Below are 17,858 nucleotides of genomic sequence, written 5' to 3'. Positions count from 1 at the left end.
TTATTACTATTATGTCACTCCTACTTAAACAGAGTCCCATGTAGGACAGGGGCTTTGTTTTGACCAGATTATGCCAGTGCTTAGAACACTGCTTGACACATAGTAAGCACTTGAACACTGTAGTAATTAAACTGCACTATTGCTGATAGGTAAAAATACTGGTGAAAGTGTCCTCCATACTATGTAAATAAAGCTGTAGCAGGTCACCTTTTCTACCTTCCTTTGCAGTCTGAGCATTCCCGAGTAAAGCTGTCGTATTCCCAAAAGGTTTCCTTTCCAAAAACTCTCTTCTTGATTTATGACTGTCAGCTTTCAGTCCATTCACTCCACCATGCTTGCAGTTGCTAAGATCACCAATGAGGTCTTTAACCAAATCCAAAAGGCTTTTCTCCTTTCTGATCATCTTCAGCCTCTTTGCTGCCTCCATGCCCTTCTTTCCAGTCCATACTTCAAATTGCTGCCCAGATCCTTTCTTCTAAAAGGTCACTCATACTACACCCATCTCTCTGGGCTCCTAAAGAAACTCCTCAGCAAAACTGGCTGATAAAGGTTTTGAAAATATACACTCTTGATTTTAGGATTTATACAGCTGAGAGGTAGGAGCAAGGTAGGGAGAGGAAGATAAATTACTCTGGCCTCCTGCTGAGGGAGGAGAGAAGTTACACTGGTCCACTGGGAGGGAGGAAGGGGATGCACAGGAATCAGTATTTTCACAGGAGGAGCAATATCTAGACTTGGCTAGTTCTTCCTCAGATTCCAGAAGAATCTTAAGGTACGATTTTAACGGCAAAGGATGAATTTGGCCCATTGATTGAGGAGGCTATAGGTGAGCTATTCTGTTTCCCAAAGGACCGACCACCACCTCCACTTTATCTAGACTGAGCCTCGGTCTGTTCTTTCACCCGTTAAAATCCTGACCTTAGCTAGTTTAAGAAAATTTGAAAACTGCACTGTTGGAAGACCCGGACAACTGAGAACATAGCCTCTCCAGACACTTCCAACTTTCTCAGGTGATGTCATACAACACTCCTCTAACCTCTAGTATCATCCACTAGGGTGGCCCCAAGTCACCTTCTGAGTATCATTCAATGAATGGTATTTATCGAGCAGTGTACTAAGCACTTGGGAGAGTACTATACAACAGTATTAGCAGATGCGTTCCCTGCCCATAACGAGCTTACAGTCTAGAGGGCGTAGGAAGAGTGTCAGTAGGGAAAACTGTCTATATCAGTTAAAAATTACACACAGAAATTAGTAAGAAAGGCCACTGATAGGTCTAAAGTAAAAGCCTGAATATTCAAGGGAAGGCAACTTCAGGGGGGCAGGTTCTGAATACTAATTGCTGGATAAGGTGTTCTGCAGAACTCCTATTTGGTGCTGAGCCTTTCTCTGAACAGCAGTGGACACTTGGCCAAAAAAAAAAGAGAGATGTAAATCTTTTGGAAATTCCTTCCTCACAGATATTTCACCTGAAGTCTTGGCTCCCAGATGAAGAGACAATCTGGATCTTTCATTTAAACCACACCGTCCTTTCTCTCTTCCCCCTCCACCACATCCAGCTCATCTTGCTGACGAGTGCACCCATGAAACATGACATAATAGGCACTGCAGTAGACTGGTTCCTTGTTGGGGTTTGAATAGACTTGTTCTGGTTTGAGGGAAGCAAAAGGGTTTGCTCCGTATCCGATGATGTGGGTCTCCAGCTCCACCAGGATCTGCAGAGAGTACTTCAGCTCTTGCTCACTGGTAGAAAAATTCAGGGAGAAAGATATTACTCCTCTTTCCTCACATAAGATCCTTGAAAGTTTGTTGGTTTCCCAACTTCTGGAACAGAACTACACTGCAATTTCTGTGACACCTCTCTCCTTCGTTTCTGTCCTCCCCTTGCTCACTCACACCCACCCACCCAGAAAGGTTGGAGCAACAACAATATAAGTTCTTTCTTCTCCTATTTTCCCTCTCTCCCATTACTACACAATTTTTTTATGCATCACTTGTCCCTCATACCTAGGATAGTCATGTGAGGGAGTTCATAAAGCACCATAATTTAGTGGTAATTATAGGATTTCATTTTTATCAATCAGTGGTATTTATTGAGTGTTTACTGTGGGCAGAGCACTATGCCAAGCACTTGGGAGAGTACACTACTGTTGATAGACAGGATCCCTTCCCACAGAATCTTATATAATCTAGTGGGAAAGCCTGACATTCAAATATAGGCATGGATGTATAAGGATATGTACCTATGTGCTTTACGGAAGTGAGGTGAGTATCAAGATGCTCGGGGGGAGGCAAGCACATAGACAACTGAGAAAGGAGGGAGAATAGGGTGAGGAAATGAGAAGTTAGGCAAGGAAGGTCTGCCAGGAGGAGATATGATTTAATAAGACTTTAAAGATGGGGAGAGTGATGGACTGTTAAATTTTAAGGAAGTGGGAGCTTTAGCAGGGGGAGAGCATGAGCAGGGATCAATGGAGAGAGAGCGATGAGATTGAAACACAATAAGTAGGTTGGTATTAGAGAAGCAAAGTGTGCATGCTGGGTTGTAGCGGGAGAGGATGAGGATAGGTAGGAGGGAAAAAGCCGATTGAGGGCTCTAAAGCTAACGGTGAGAAGTTTCTCCTTGAGGCAGAGATGAATGGGCAACTACTGGAGATTTTCAGAAGTGGGAAGATGCGCACAGAACTTGTTTTTAGAAAAATGATCCAACCCACAGAGTGAAGCATGGACTGGAGAAGGGAAAGGCAGGAGACGGGGAGGTCAACGAGGACGCTGGTGCAGTAGTCAAGATGGGATAAACCTGACAGGATTTGATAAGTGGCTGAATAGGCAGGTAGAACAAGAGATGAGTTAAAGATAATGCCAAGGTCGTGGGCTGTTGAAACCGGGTGGATGGTGATTTCGACTCAAGTGATGGGAAAAGTCAAAGGGAAGGAGAGGATTTGGGTGGGGAGATGAGGAAGTTATGGACATGTTAAGATTGAGACATGGGTGGGGCATCCAAATAAAGATGCCCTGAAGGCAGGAGGAAAGGCCACATTGCAAAAAGGAGAGAGGTAGACTGGAGAATATCTGAGGAGAAATGGCACTTCTCGGCATTTTCAACGGCATTTATTGAGTGCTTACTGTGTGCGGAACTCTGCACTAAGCACGTGGGTCAATACATTACTGACGTGATCTTGCTCACATGGATCTTACAATCAAGTAGATGAGTTCTCCAAGGGAATGGGTATAAATGACAAGACTAGAAGGGGACCTAGAACTGAGCCTTGAGGGACCCCACAGTTAAGGGGTGGGAGGCAGGAGAGGAACACGCAAAAGAGACTGCAAAGGAGTGGCCAGAGAAGTAAGAAGAGAATGAGGAGAGGACAGTTTGATATTGTTTTCAGGAGAAGGGGGTGGGCCACAATTTATTCATATCTGTAATTTATTTATTCATTTAATTATTGTCTGTCTCCCCCTTAAGACTGTATGCTCGTTGTGGGCAGGGATGTGTCTGTTTATTGTTATATAGAACTCTCCCAAGTGCTTAGTACACTGCTCTGCACACAGTAAGGGCTCAAATACAATTGACCAAATGACAATATCAGAGGCAGCTGAGAAGTCTGGAGGGATTAGGATGAAGTTTACATTTGATTTAGTAAGAAGTAGGCCATTAGTGACTTTGGAGAGGGCAGTTTCAGCGGGTCGAGGAGACAGTCGGAGAGGAAGAGGGGGTAAATAACTCATTCGAGGAGTTTGGAAAGAAGTGGTAGGACAGAGATGAAGTAAAAGCTGGAGGATGCAGTGGGGTCGAGGAAGGATTTTTTTTCTTGGACAGGGTATAGTGGGCAGGAATTGTCTGCAAAACACTATTGTATTGTACTTCCCCAAGTGCAGTACTTTGAACACAGTAAGCAATAAATACCGCGATTGATGGACTGGGTGTGTTTGAAAGCAGAGAGGAAGGGGTCATTGGAGGGTGGGCAGTTGAAATGGTGGTCTGGGAGGGGAGAAAGGAAAGGCCAAGTGTTTCAATAAAGTGCAAAGAATTGGTGTGGGAACATTTCAAAAGAAGGAGGGACATCTCAAGAGATGGCAGTAAGGATGAAAGTCAATGAAGGGACAGTGATGGGGAGAGGGGAGGTGCGGGGTAGATTTTAGGGAGGTCATGCCTGTCGGTTTCAATTTTTATTTGAGGGGAAAACTGGGTTTGAATAGAAAACATCCAGTGAAAGAATTCTGTTTTTATTTTAACTTTTTAAAAATGATTGTCTGGTTCAGGAGGTCCATGGAAGAGGAGGTGGCACAACGCCACTTCCCCAAGGGGGAAGCAAAAGGGGGAGATGCTGGAAAAGGTACCCGGAGAGAGTGGCAGGAGCTGCTTGGCCGGGCTGGGATGCACCGACAGAGAGAGGGTGGTGGGGAAAGAGCAAGGAGTTCTGCACCCCACAGCAGCAGGCCCTCTGGATTCCTGGGCTTCCTGGAGGCTAGTAAACCCTCTCCCTCTAGACAGTAAGCTCGCTGTGGACACGGAATGTTGCCTACCAAGTCTGTAATATTGGACAAGAGCTTAAGGCAGTGATCTGCACACCGTATACACTCAACAAATGCCAGTGACTGATTGAGTGTGAAAGGAACACACAGACCTGGGAGTCAGACGTCCTAGGCTCTGATCCTGACTCTGCCACTTGTCTGCTGTGTGATCTTAGGCAAGTCACTTAACTTCTCTGTGCTTCAGTCACCTCATCTGCTAAATGGAGATTAAATCCTACTCTCTCCAATTTAGATGGTGAACCCCATGTGGGACAGGGACTGTGTCCAACCTGATCATCTTGTATTTACTACAGTGCCTGACGCATAGTAAGAGCTTAACAAGTACCATTAACAACAAAAGGTGCAAAAGGAAGTGGACAGAAAGAAAGAGAAATGAAGAGGCGTGAGGCAGGGCTGCACTGGGGGGGATGAAGGAAGGGAAAGTTGCAATGGCACTGAGCCACAAAAGTGGGCAAAGCTATAGGATGTTCTATAGGCACACAATTCGTTTTTTTTTTCTTTTAAATAATCCCAGGAGTTAAAATAGAATAAACCTCTCAATCTCCATCCCTTACTCAAACCTGCACAGCTGCATTAGGAGCAATTCTCACACTAACCACAGGATAGCTCTGCCTTCAGGGGCACTGGACTTGACTGTCAGGTGGGAAGAAATATGAAAAGGGAATTCTATTTGGAAAGAATTCAGTGCAACCCATGACATAGCCTTCTAAATGGCATTTATTGGCAAAATTAAAAAAAAAAACCACACCCAAAAGGGAATGCTCTAGGAAAACCCAACACAACCAAACCCAAGCTGGCAAATCCCAAATGCTGCTTTGGAAAAAGAGCCAGATATGCCTACATCTTGCTATGGCAAGGGCCTTGTCCAGGGGGAACTGGCCGGGGAGAGGTCTTACCTATACATAGTGAAGAGTGATGGGATCTTGTAGTCTCGGAGCAGCAGGAGGGTAGGCAACCAACCCTGAACCAAGTCCTGGCAAGAGTGGAACCCTGCAGAGAGTCAGTGAAGCCCAAAGCACAATAGGTCAGTTTCCAAGCCAGCCCGGATAAACATTCCAACCCAGCTAGGGCAGATTCCCACCCCTTGGCTGCTCATGGGTGAAGGGATTAGCCAATGACCAGAGTTGCCATCATGCTATTTCGTTGTGTCCTGGCAGCATCCCTTCTTGTCCCCTCTAGGGAGTCTGGGGTGGAGACCTTCTGAAACTGCCCAGCACATGGAGAGTAGGGGCATGATGGCAGAGAAGGACCGAAAGCATTAGTGGTAATAAGCAGGGCGATGGAAGGACTGAAAGCATTAGGGGTAATAGGCAGGGCGATGGTCACTGAGTGAGACAAAGGAACCGAACGAATGGCCACGGGATCTGGGAAGGGAGGACATCTCGGGCAGAACCGACCCTCACCTGGGTGGAAGCCGATTACCAGATCCGGTCTCAACGCCCGCCCCGTCTCCACCAGGTGCTCCCAAAAGATGTGATAGAGGCCCTTGTAGCTGCTGAGTTGGACTTTCCCTTGGGCCACAAGTGTGGTTAGTGGAGGTTTCAGGACAGGTCCACTAGCCACATCTACTCCCACCATGACCAACTCAATGCCCTGGTGCCCAGGGAACATGTGCCCCAGCTCATCATAATCACTCTCACGGATGTTGAACGTCTCCACGTGGGAGGCTCCCACCACATGCACCGTGGCCGGCCTGATCGACACATTCAACCCAAAAGCCTGGAGGCCCAGGCCCACGGTGAGAGGCCGAGATTGGAAATCGGTCACCAGTCGCTTCACCGACTCCACAAGGGCGTCCGGCTCCGGTCGTGGCTTCCCTGCATTGGCCCAGAGTAGAGTCATGTAACGCCCGCTCAGGATGGCATCCAGCTTCTCCTCCAGCTGCTCCTGCATGGAGAACCAGTCTTCCCAGCCTCGAACCTCCTGTATCTTGCGTGTCCATGGCTCCGAGGGGAATGGGATGTCACCTGGGTCGAGGGTCACACAAGTCCCAGATGAGGAAATCACTCTGCGGAAACCCCTGCACCCTGCGGCTGTGTGGCTCAGTGGAAAGAGCCCGAGTTTGGGAGTCAGAGGTCAGGAATTTGAATCCTGGCTCTGCCATTCATCAGCTGTGTGACTGTGGGCAAGTCACTTAACTTCTCTGTGCCTCAGTTACCCCATCTGTAAAATGGGGATTAACTGTGAGCCTCACGTGGGACAACCTGATTACCCTGTATTTACCCCAGCGCTTAGAAGAGTGCTCTGCACATAGTAAGCGCTTAACAAATACCAAATACTTTACTTCCATTACACAGTGGAAGATTAGGGGGTGGGAGTGGTGGCCGTAATGGAGCGGTAGGCAGCGTAAAGGTCCAGGGAAAGCGCGGGCCAAAGAAGCTGCAGATAGAGCTCAGGAGCCCCCAATCCCATAATGAAATAGTTTGTTCCGGAGGAAAGTGCCTTAAGAGACCAAATCTTGAGTTTCTAGGAAATGAGGGAGGGGAGGTAGGAGGGGGCAAAGCAATTGAGTGCTTTAAAAGCCGATGGTGAGGAGTCTGTCGTGGAGGTGGATGGGCAACCACTGGATGTTCTTGAGGAGCTGGGAAACATGGACTGAATGTTTTTGTAGAAAAAATCATCTGGGCAACAGAGTAAAGTACTGACTGGAGTGGAGAGAGGGAGGAAGCAGGAGGTCAGCAAGGAGGCCGTTGAAGTAGTCAAGGTTACATAGGATAAATGCTTGGATTAACGCCATAGTAATTTGGATGGAGAGAAAAGGGTGGATTTTAGCGATGCTGCGAAGGTGGAACCAACAAGATTTGGGGAGAGAGGCCTTCCCGACTAAGCCCTCATTTCCCCTTCTCCCACTCCCTTCCGTGTCGCCCTTGCTCTTGAATTTGCACCCTTCATTCACCCCACCCTCAGCCCCAAGGCACATATCCACAAGGTATTTATTTCTTTTGACGCCTGTCTCCCCCTTTAGACTGTGGTCAGGGAATGTGTCTACCAACTGTTATGTTATACTCTCCCAAGTGCTTAGTACAGTGCTCTGCATACAGTAAATGCTCAAAAAATGCAATCAATTGATTGACAGGACTCTTCACAATCACCCTCGTCAGTGTTAACAGGGAGAAAACAAAATCAGAGAGTGGGTCAGTCTGCAAAGTGGGTTAAAGGTCAGCAGGTACAGATCCTATTTCATTGGCAACAATCCCCACTCAGGCCTAATGGCCGCAGTGTCCTGGTGGGCACACCCCTTGAAACTTTCTGTTCACACGGCAGAACAACAGAAAGATCTCAGTTAGAGCTGTGGCCTTTATGCTCAGAGCCCCGATCTTCAGTTCAATGCTACAATAATAATAATAATAATAATGGCATTTGTTAAGCGCTTACTATGTGCAAAGCACTGTTCTAAGCACTGGAGGAGATACAAGGTGATCAGGTTGTCCCTCATGGGGCTCACAGTCTTAATCCCCATTTTACAGATGAGGGAACTGAGATCCAGAGAAGTTAAGGGACTTACCCAAAGTCACACAGCTGACAAGGGGCGGAGCCGAGATTAGAACCCACGACCTCTGACTCCCAAGCCCGGGATCTTTCCACTGAGCCACGCTGCTTCTCCCCAGCTATATGTATAATTTATATATTAATGTCTCTCTCCCCCTCTGTGACTGAGCTTGTTGTGGGCAGGGAATGTGTCTGTTGTAATATCCTACTCTTTCAAGCACTTAGTACAGTGCTTCGCAGACAGTAAGGGCTCAATAATTAGGATTGAATGAATTGTACATTCCAAGCGCTTAGTACAGTGCTCTGCACACAGTAAGTGCTCAATAAATAGGATTGAATGAATGAATAATAATGTTGGTATTTGTTAAGCGCTTACTATGTGCCGAGCACTGTTCTAAGCGCTGGGTAGACATAGGGGAAGCAGGTTGTCCCACGTGGGGCTCACAGTCTTAATCCCCATTTTACAGATGAGGGAACTGAGGCACAGAGAAGTTAAGTGACTTGCCCACAGTCACACAGCCGACAAGTGGCAGAGCTGGGATTCGAACTTATGAGTCCTGATTCCATGAATGACCCAGGTCCTGGCTTATTACCCCATCTCCACCTTGCCCTTGCCCCTGGTTCAGAACTTCTGGAAAACACTTCTTCTTTCATACTGATCCGTTTGTGGTCTCAGAACTGGGTCCCACCTGTGAACACTAGCCATTCCACCAGGCGGTCCAGGGCCACCAGGCGCAGTTTCTTGCAGAACCTCTTGTGGACGGGCCAGTTAGCTCGCTGACATTCAGGGCCACAGTAATACACATTCTGGCACCTAAGGGAAAAGAGCAGAGGAAACCATCACAGAGGATAAGTCTGAAACTTAAGGAAAGTGCAGAAAGGAAGGGACTGGCTTAGACGTCAAAGCCAACTGAGCAAAATGGGCCAGCAAGCAAGGCTGGAATCCTGGGACCCAAGGGGAGAGGAAGGTCCCAGTTTTAGGAAACGAGATGGAAACATCGGCACATGGGATGGGGGGCACGGATATTGGACTTATACCATCTCCAGTCCTGCAATCTCCAATTTCCTGCAGAGTCTAAAGACCTAATACTGATACCTAGCTCGCTCTTGCTTCAACCACGACTCTTTGACTCACATCTTAATTCTCCTAGGAGCATCTTCAGGGATCTGGGTTTGGCAACCCTCTGCTTGGAGATAATTCCCACTCACTTGCTGTGACCAAACTTAGGAGGGAGTAATCATTTCGTAGGTTCTAGAGGCTCTCTACACAGAACTAAAATATACCACAGAACCACTCCAACACAATCTGCTACCCTCTCTGCCTCACTTCCCCTATTACTTTGCCTAGTCACGGATTGATCGCGTGAGTGAACATGCTAAGGGAGGGCAGAAGGGATGTTTTGTGTGCATGTAGCTACAATAAATGATAATAATAATTTTGGGATTTGTTAAGTGCTTACTATGTGCCAAGCACTGTTCTAAGTGCTGGGTAGATACAAGGTAATTAGGTTGTCCCACGTGGGGCTCACAATCTTAATCCCCATTTTCCAGATGAGGTAACTGAGGCACAGAGAAGTTAAGTGATTTGCCCAAAGTCACACAGCTACTAAGCGGCAGAGCCGGATTTAGAACCCACGACCTCCGACTCCCAAGCCCGTGCTCTTTCCACTGAGCCACGTTGCTTCTCAATAAATACTATGTGCCGAGTACCATTCTAAGCACTGGGATATCAGACTGTCCCACGTGGGGCTCACAGTCCTAATCCCCATTTTACAGATCAGGTAACTGAGGCATGGAGAAGTTAAGTGACTTGCCCAAAGTCACACAGCTGACAAGTGGCCGAGCTGGGATTCGAACCCACGACCTCTGAATCCCAAGCCACTTAGCTTTCCACTTAGCCACGCTGCTTTCGACACCTAGGAGTGAGTTTCCAATCTGAGGACATTCCGAAAAAGAAAATGGGAATGCAAAGACTCAGGGCCGAGATGTCACTGAGGTGGGTCAAATGAGATCTCCTCAACTGCCTACCCACACGAACCCAGGGGCCGAGGAAAGGGGAAAAGGCAGATGTTTCACTTCACCTCTTACACCGATGGAGGCTCTTGGAGGGAGGTAGACCATCAGGAAGCATTTTGCATTCCGCACAGAATCTGAAGGTGTCCTCCATTTTCCGAAACATGTCAAAGTACGTGCGGATCCCAAAGTCTATTCCCTGAGGGTTCCCGTCCATTGCCGACCTGCAAAACAGGGCACGTAGGGATAAATCTGGGTCAGAGTTACAACAGCAGGTGCAAGGGACTGATCTAGTTAAATGTGTGGAATCCAGCACCGTTACCTTGAAGGATGCAATCGGGGGAAGGAATGTAGGGCCAGAATGCTGATTGCATACTTTTCATAGGGAGAGTTAGGTCCTGATTTAGGGCCGGTTGCTTAGGCAACCTTTGGAGTGACAAGCTCAGGATGCACCTGTTCCCCATTTAACACTAGATTGGAGAGGCAGATAGATGGAAACGGCCAACACGATGCCCACAGGGTGGGGATCCTGCAGACCCCAAAGGTCCACCTTTTTGGCAATGACCAAACTGTAACTGCTAAAAAAACACCGATGTTGCTTCTTGGCTGAGTTCTAAGACCGGAACTGTCGAGAGTTAAGACTTTTGGGGTTTCTTCCATCTACACCTCCACATCATCTCTCAGGGCACCTACAAACAGATCACGAGACTGATGATACCAGAAACCCGTGGAAGATAAATGGGATTCATAGATTCTCAGGTAACTCACTTGAGTTGTAGGGATTATTCCAGTTACTAAAGGGACTCACTCAGGATGCCCACTTAGAATGGAACATGCTTCTACCTGCTTATCCTCCTCTCTCTCCACCTGAGGAGCCTGCTCCTCTCCAATTTGGCATCCTTTCTTAATTCATTATAATAATGCTAGCCAAGGCCCACAGGCTTAAATCTAATCTCCTCCTCTCCATCTCCTCATCAGCTTGGACTCACCAATCATATTTATTGAGCACTTACTGTGTGCAGATTGCTTGTAGTCACCAGAGTTGGTAGTTGCCATTCCTTGCCCACGACTACTCACGTGATACTTATGAATCTGCTTCTGCAAAGTTCCCTCTGCCCTGCCACACTAGTGTCACACTTAGCACCTCTGGTGACCTTGTCTTGCTTTCTCATATAGACTTGGGTCCCCCGCCCTAAACAGGGTAGGTCTCCATAAATCACACCAGCTGGTTCTTTGTGCTTGTGAATCATTTCCTCACGATAGTAATTGGAAAACTGAGGTAACGAGAAATGGAAGAGTGTATCAGCACTGGACCCTAAAGACTACTCCTCCCAGACTTTGGGATCCAGGCCTCACTCCATTCCGAGTGAGAGACTTACCCATTTCCCTGTGTCGCGGAGCTATCTCGCTCCTGCAATTCCTGGCCCCAGATCAGTTGACATCTCTCCCCAGAACCCTGCCATTTCTGCCCAGCTCTCAGACCGCCGACCTGCTCCTCCAGAAAGCAGAGACAGCCTCTTCCCCATGGCACCTTCAGGGATGAGCAAGATCACTCACTTGTACTCCTCATAGTTCTTCATGTTCAACTTTTTGAGGATGACTTTGGACAGGCCTGGGACATTGTTCTCCAGAGCCAAAAAGCCCAGAGCATCAATGCTGGGTCCCGCAACTGGCTGCACGGTGGGTTGTTTCTTCTTGGTGTGGCGAGTCTGGGACCCTTGAGTCGTCATTCTTGGAACTGGAACACAAAGAGTCTGAAGAGAACAAAGGAAATGAGCCCTGAGGGACAGACATGTGATTCACAGAGATTCCGTCTTCTGCCTGCAGTGAGGAACACTGAGCAGCCCTTCCAAGTGTCTGGTCAATGGCCAAACTCCAGCCACTCCAACATCAGACATTCCTTAATCAATCTACAACTGTTTCCCTCTCTGGATTTGGGCCATATGTATTATCATTTCAGTGAAGGGCCGATCTGGGAAAAATGGACTCCTTTTGATAGGAAGAGGTAGCTGAACCTTTGAAAAGAACTGCTCATTTGGGCACAGAGACTCACACACTGATATTGGCTTTGCACTGAAATTCTTTGCAAATGCACGAGTAGTGGGAAGCAGCATGGTGTCATGGATAGAGCATGGGACTGGAAGTCAGAAGGTCGTGGGTTCTAATCCTGACTCTGCCACTTGTCTATGTGGCTTTGGGCAAGTCACTTCACTTCTCCGTGCCTCAGTTATGTCATCTGTAAAATGGGGATTGAGAGTGGGAGTCCTACGTGGGACAGAGACCGTGACCAGACCCGTTTGCCTGTATCCACCCCAGCACTTAGTACAGGGCCTGGCTCACAGTAAGCGCTTACCACAATTATTATCATTATTATTAGTGTCTTCTGGGTAACACCTGTTGGAGTTTGAAGGAAAATCAAGAAGTGGCCCTAAAATGGAAGAGTTATCTAAGGAAAATAACCTTGTGCAACCAAACCCACATTACCTTTCGACAACAACATCTACTTACAATCCAAGGCACGGGCACTGCCTAGGAGCCAGAGAATGTGGGAAAGCACCCAACCCTGCAAGAGTACCAGGGAAAATGATCTCTAACCCTTTAAAATAATCTTTGCCCTGATATTTTTTTTTTTTCTTTCCAGCTCTCCACTTTTGCCTCAGACGTTCTTGCATTCGGACAATCTAAATCTGAAAAGGTGACAGAGGGAGCAGGGTTTTTATTTTTCTTCACTGCAATGATCCTATTATCATGTTCCCAGTCTACAGATGGAGAAACAGAGGCACTGGGAGATGAACCATGCCACCAGCATGCCAGTAGATGAGTGTCTGTGCTGAAGTTTCGAAGGCATGGAAGACAGTTTTACCAGCAGCCATTTCATTCCTGTTTGTTCTGGTCACTCTCCAAATTTCGTTGAAAATTTGGAATGTCGTTCATTAGGCTACTAGGGATCTGTGCAAACTCTAAAGAGAAAAAAAATCCTCATACTGTCAGGATCCTCCAGAGGTGATCCCATCTATCACTTGAGTTACCGATTATCCTGACATCCCTGGGAAAAAAATAAGATTGCATAATCTTCTCGGTCTCCAGAGCTTCAAAATTCACAAAATTCATGCCCCATCCAGCCATTTAGACCCACTAAAGAAACTCAAAGGTACCATCCTACAGCTTCCCCAAAGGAAGTTTCTCTCAGCAGAGGAGATTAGCAGACTAACTCTAAAAGAGCTTCTCTTACAGAGTTACTGACAGGCAATAAATCTGGTGTCAACTGCAGCTCAAGTTCCAGACCCAATAAAGGTCTGCAAAGCCTTAATGCATTGAATAAGTGACCTGCTCTGCTACTGATCCATGCTCACCCTCTGGCTGAGACTCCTTGGTAATAAACCATGGGTTCCAGGGGACAGAATGACGGCTCCAGTAACGAGTTCGGGAGCACACACAACCCATGGGCTTCCCAGCCAGCCAGAGACATGAAGCACAATGATATATTTAGATTCAGATGCATAGACCCTGCTATGCCATAGAAAGACTGAATAATAATGATAAATAATGGCATATTAAAACACTATGTGCCAGGCACAGTACTAAGCTCTGGAGTGGATATAAGCAAATCAGGTTGGACACCGTCCCTCTCCCACATACGGCTCACAGTCTTAATCCTCATTTTACAGATGAGGTAACTGAGGCACAGAGAAGTGAAGTGATTTGCCCAAGGCCACACAGCAGACAATAATACTAATAATGTCGGTATTTGTTAAGCACTTACTATGTGCAGAGCAATGTTCTAAGCGCTGGGGGAGATACAGGGTAATCAGGTTGTCCCATGTGAGGCTCACAGTTAATCCCCATTTTACAGATGAGATAACTGAGGCAAAGAAAAGTTAAGTGACTTGCTCACAGTCACATAGCTGACAAGTGTCAGAGGTAGGATTCGAACCCATGACCTCCGACTCCCAAGCCCGGGCTCTTTCCACTGGTGGAGCTGGGATTAGAACCCTAGACCTTCGGAATACCAGGCCCTTGTTTTATACATAATGCCAAGCTGCACCCCACAGAGATGTGTTAGGCTCAATTAATCAATCGAGGGTACTCATTGACGTCTTACAGTGTGCAGGGCACTGTACTAAGCACTTGGGTGAGGACAATACAACAGAATTAGTGGATATAGCCCCTGCTCATAACGGGCTTATGGTCTAGGTGCTCGCGTTTTCACAAACGCCTATTCTACGGCCAAAAGCCTTAGAGCAATTGGGATTTCTGTCTGGAGGGGGGAAGTGGGGACTGCAGGTGAAGAATAATAATAAGAATTATGGTATCTGTTAAGCGCTATGTGCAGAGCACTGTTCTAAGCTCTGGGGTAGATAGTGGTAAGAAATAAGGCTACAAGGGACGGGAGTGTGACGACGGTAGCGCTGCAAATTTCTTCTTCAGAAGGCTCCGGCTCTGCCGCTTGTCTGCTGTGAGACCTTGGGCAAAGTCACTTCACCTCTCTGTGCCTCAGTTCCCTTATCTGCAAAATGCGGATTAAGACTGTGAGCCCCATGTGGGACATGAACTGTGTCCCACCTGATTAACTTGTATGTACCCCAGTGCTTAATACATTGCCTGGCACTAGTAAACCCTTAACAAATACTATTAATAAAAACCCACAAAAAAACCCTCTAAACTGCTTGCTACTCAAGAGCTGGGAAAACATCGTTCCTGTAATTTATTGGTCCTAACCAAAGTACCAGATGCTGTAACATCACACCAATCAATATGTGTTTACTTTTTGCAGAGCACTGTACTAATTACTTGGGAAAGTACAATGCATTAGGGTTGGTAGACATGATCTCTGCCCTGTGGGATCTTACAAACTCGTTGGGGGACAGACATTAAAATAAATGACAAATTGACACTGGTAGAATGAGGGCTTCCTTGCAGGACTGAGATTTTAACAGGATCTGGGAAGTTGAAGCTCATTTGTTGGAGCCAGACTATGGATCAAGAAATATTATTTATTGTGTGCTTACTGTGGGCAAACCACTATCCTCCGCACTTAGGAAGAGAGTAATAATAATGATGGTATTTGTTAAGCGCTTACTATATGCCAAGCACTGTTCTAAGTGCTGGGGGAGATATACAATACAATAAAGTAGACATGATCCCTACCCTCGAGGATCTTTACAACCTAGCGAGATTCAGAACAAGTTCACAATTTGGAGCCGCAAGCTCCTAGACCCAACTTGCTCTCATGCCACTAGTGTTTACCTTTTCCCACCCACTACTTCAAACTAGCGGCTTTCATTAAATGCTGCTCATGTGAGTATTTCTCCAATCCCAGTTCTAGATTAGACATTGTCAGATTTCTGTTTGCATCTTCCTCCTGACCTCCTTATCCAGTGTACCATCACCCACAGTCACAGAAAGGGCTATTTCCATATTGCCAAACTAAAGCGGCAGAAAAAAAGGAAGAGAAATCTGAAGGGTGATTAAAAGGAATGGCTTGCCAAAAATTATTTCAAAGATAGACACTTCCCCAAGTGATTAACACTTCACTCGGCAACAATCTAAGTAAAGAGAACAGGTTGACGGAAGAACTGACTTACCACTTAGCTCTGGGTTTCCTTTCTTCTCTCTCCCCTTTCACAGAAATGGATGTTCGATCCCTTCACTCTGAGCTGCCTCGGGCCTGCAGCTGTCTCCTACTCATCTTTCCAACCCTGCCAGCCAGACTGACAGGACAGAATTCTCACTCGAGTGACAGTAATACTAAGGTCTGGCTCTCAACCAAAAGACACAGCAAATTCTTACCTTTTCTTTGCCAGGAGAATTCATTTCCCTGTCATCTGGTCCAGAGGAAAAATATAACTCCTGTTTCTGCCCTGAGCTAAAAGACCAGTTATCAGTAGTGGGTGATCACCTCGGGGCCAGGACCCTTCCTACAACTATGTTGTGCTTGCTTCAGGGATAGGTGCACGGGCTGGGATGAAGTCAAAACCAGTGGTTTGTGTAATGGACTGTTGCTTTGACACTGACCAAAGCCTACGTACAATGTGCTCTTAAGGGGCACAGAACTCCATACCCTGAACTTAGTCTAAAATACGGAGGGAAAGCAGCATGGTGTGAGGGAAAGCAGCATGGTGTAATGGAAAGAGCATGGCCTGGGGGTCAGAAGGTCGTGAGTTCTAATCCCAGCTCTGTCACTTCTCTGCTGTGTGACCCTGAGCAAGTCACTTCACTTCTCTGTGACTCAGTTCCCTCATCTGTAAAATAGGGATTGAGACCGTGAGCCTCATGTGGGACAGGGACTGTGTCCAATCCGATTTGTTTGTATCCACCCCAGCGCTTAGAACAGTGCCTGATACACAGTAAGCGCTTACAAGCACACACACATCATATTAGTGTGCCGCCCCAAAGGAAGGCTTCTCCCACACGACAAAGGCAAACCAGGATAAGACCATTCTGAGTCCAGGGGGAGCCTCCTCACAATACCTACTGGCTGGAAAGCATCTTTTTTGACCAGAGTGGTTTGATAGGCATAATTAACATCAGAAACACATATGCTACAACTACAGGAATTAATAACCAAAAGAATTAAGAGCTTCCAATGTAGTTATCAATAATCCCTCCCAAAACAGCAAATGGGGTAAAGACAAGGCAGTTGGTCAACAATAAATGATTACTTACTCTATGAGGAAGGCTGAGGATAAAACAACTGGCATGATCTATCAAGTACTTACTCTTAAATGACTGACATGAGCAGCTAATAGCTGCCCAGGTAGGGAGCAAGAGAAGGGAAGTAGAAAAATCAGCTCCCTGGTTGTTGAAAATTCCAAACTGAAATGGAGTCTATTGCCTCGAACTAGGTGGCAATGACATACCGTTTCTGGAAGGTTCTGGAATAATGCACATGACTTTTCTTAGGCGTACTCTGGATGATCCCGGTCTTTGCTACTTTACAAATTAACCATTTTTCTAGGGATACAAGATTGTAATTCCTATTTCCACCTAAACACTCTAAATTAAAACTGGAGAATAGCCTAATGGTAAGAGCATGAGCCTTGGAGTCAGAAGGTTTGGATTTTAATTCCAGTTCTGCCCTTGTCTGCTGCGTGACCTTGGGCCAGTTGCTTAACTTGGATCGACTTTTCCGTGCCTCAGTTTCTTCATCTATAAAATGGGGACTGCTCTCCCTGTTCTCCTTCCTACTTAGTCTGTTTCATGTGGGACAGGAACTACACCTGTCTTGAGTATCGTTTCATTCATTCATTCAGCCGTATTTATTGAGCGCTTACTATGTGCAGAGCACACTGTTTCTATCCCGGTCCAGTGCTTGGCACACAATAGAAATTAGCAAACTCCATTATTGCCACCATTTACATTATTCAAAGGCAACCCTGAGACTTTTACATTTACAAGCGTACCTGCATGGATTAAAGAAGGTTCAAATAAAATTAAAAAACTAACTGCCTCAAATCTGTGGAAAACAAAATTTCTGGTACAATACTATGCTCCCAATATTGCGGCCTTTTTCTTTGCTTTTTTAAAAAGTAAAATGAAAAATATTGTCCTTATATACCTATTTGAGAAAACCTCTAAAAGGTGACAAATTCAGTATAGAAAATGTTCTTAGGTTTGGGGACTGTGATCAGCTATTTTTAACACAACGCAACAAAAAAAGCCGGAAAAAAATCCAAACTCCAAGAAGACAACTCAAACTGCTGGATCTCTTAAGGGTTTTCTATCTGCAGAGATGCCTTTTACCAAGAGTCCACCCCGATTCCCTTTCTGGATAACTCCTTCAGCGTGGAATTTTACAATCTGAATTAAACTAAGCCAGA

The 17,858-nt window shown here is 46.3% G+C and overlaps 1 protein-coding gene across 4 annotated transcripts; it reads right to left on the bottom strand.

The window, feature by feature from the left end:
* Positions 1 to 1,420: 1,420 nt before the first annotated feature.
* On the bottom strand, positions 1,421 to 16,814 carry MSS51 (MSS51 mitochondrial translational activator). Of its 4 annotated transcripts, XM_029059227.1 has the most exons (8): positions 16,758 to 16,814; positions 15,624 to 15,749; positions 11,596 to 11,792; positions 10,107 to 10,262; positions 8,715 to 8,839; positions 5,940 to 6,503; positions 5,433 to 5,526; positions 1,421 to 1,743 (listed from the first exon to the last, which is right to left on the bottom strand). In XM_029059227.1, the coding sequence occupies exons 3-8, from the start codon at positions 11,766 to 11,768 to the stop codon at positions 1,515 to 1,517; spliced, it is 1,341 nt and encodes a 446-aa protein (XP_028915060.1). In that variant the 5' UTR covers positions 11,769 to 11,792; positions 15,624 to 15,749; positions 16,758 to 16,814; the 3' UTR covers positions 1,421 to 1,514. The 4 variants fall into 4 exon arrangements, with proteins under 4 accessions (XP_028915060.1, XP_028915062.1, XP_039767504.1 ...); XM_029059229.1 differs by lacking the exon at positions 15,624 to 15,749; XM_039911570.1 differs by lacking the exon at positions 16,758 to 16,814 and having other exon boundaries at positions 15,624 to 15,761.
* Positions 16,815 to 17,858: the final 1,044 nt, after the last annotated feature.

This window comes from Ornithorhynchus anatinus, chromosome 3, assembly GCF_004115215.2.
Source record: "Ornithorhynchus anatinus isolate Pmale09 chromosome 3, mOrnAna1.pri.v4, whole genome shotgun sequence".
NCBI classification, from domain to species: Eukaryota; Metazoa; Chordata; class Mammalia; order Monotremata; family Ornithorhynchidae; genus Ornithorhynchus; species Ornithorhynchus anatinus.
This window is presented reverse-complemented; position numbering and strand designations above follow the sequence as displayed.

Bases quoted from the DNA above. Each gene is read 5' to 3' on its own strand.
- MSS51 (XM_029059227.1), bottom strand. From the start codon at position 11,768: ATGACGACTCAAGGGTCCCAGACTCGCCACACCAAGAAGAAACAACCC. The intron at 5,527-5,939 runs GTGAGGGTCGGT...GACTCTCTGCAG, and splicing joins GGTAATCGGCTTCCACCCAG to GGTTCCACTCTTGCCAGGAC. The intron at 1,744-5,432 runs GTAAGACCTCTC...TTTTTCTACCAG, and splicing joins TCACTCTTCACTATGTATAG to TGAGCAAGAGCTGAAGTACT.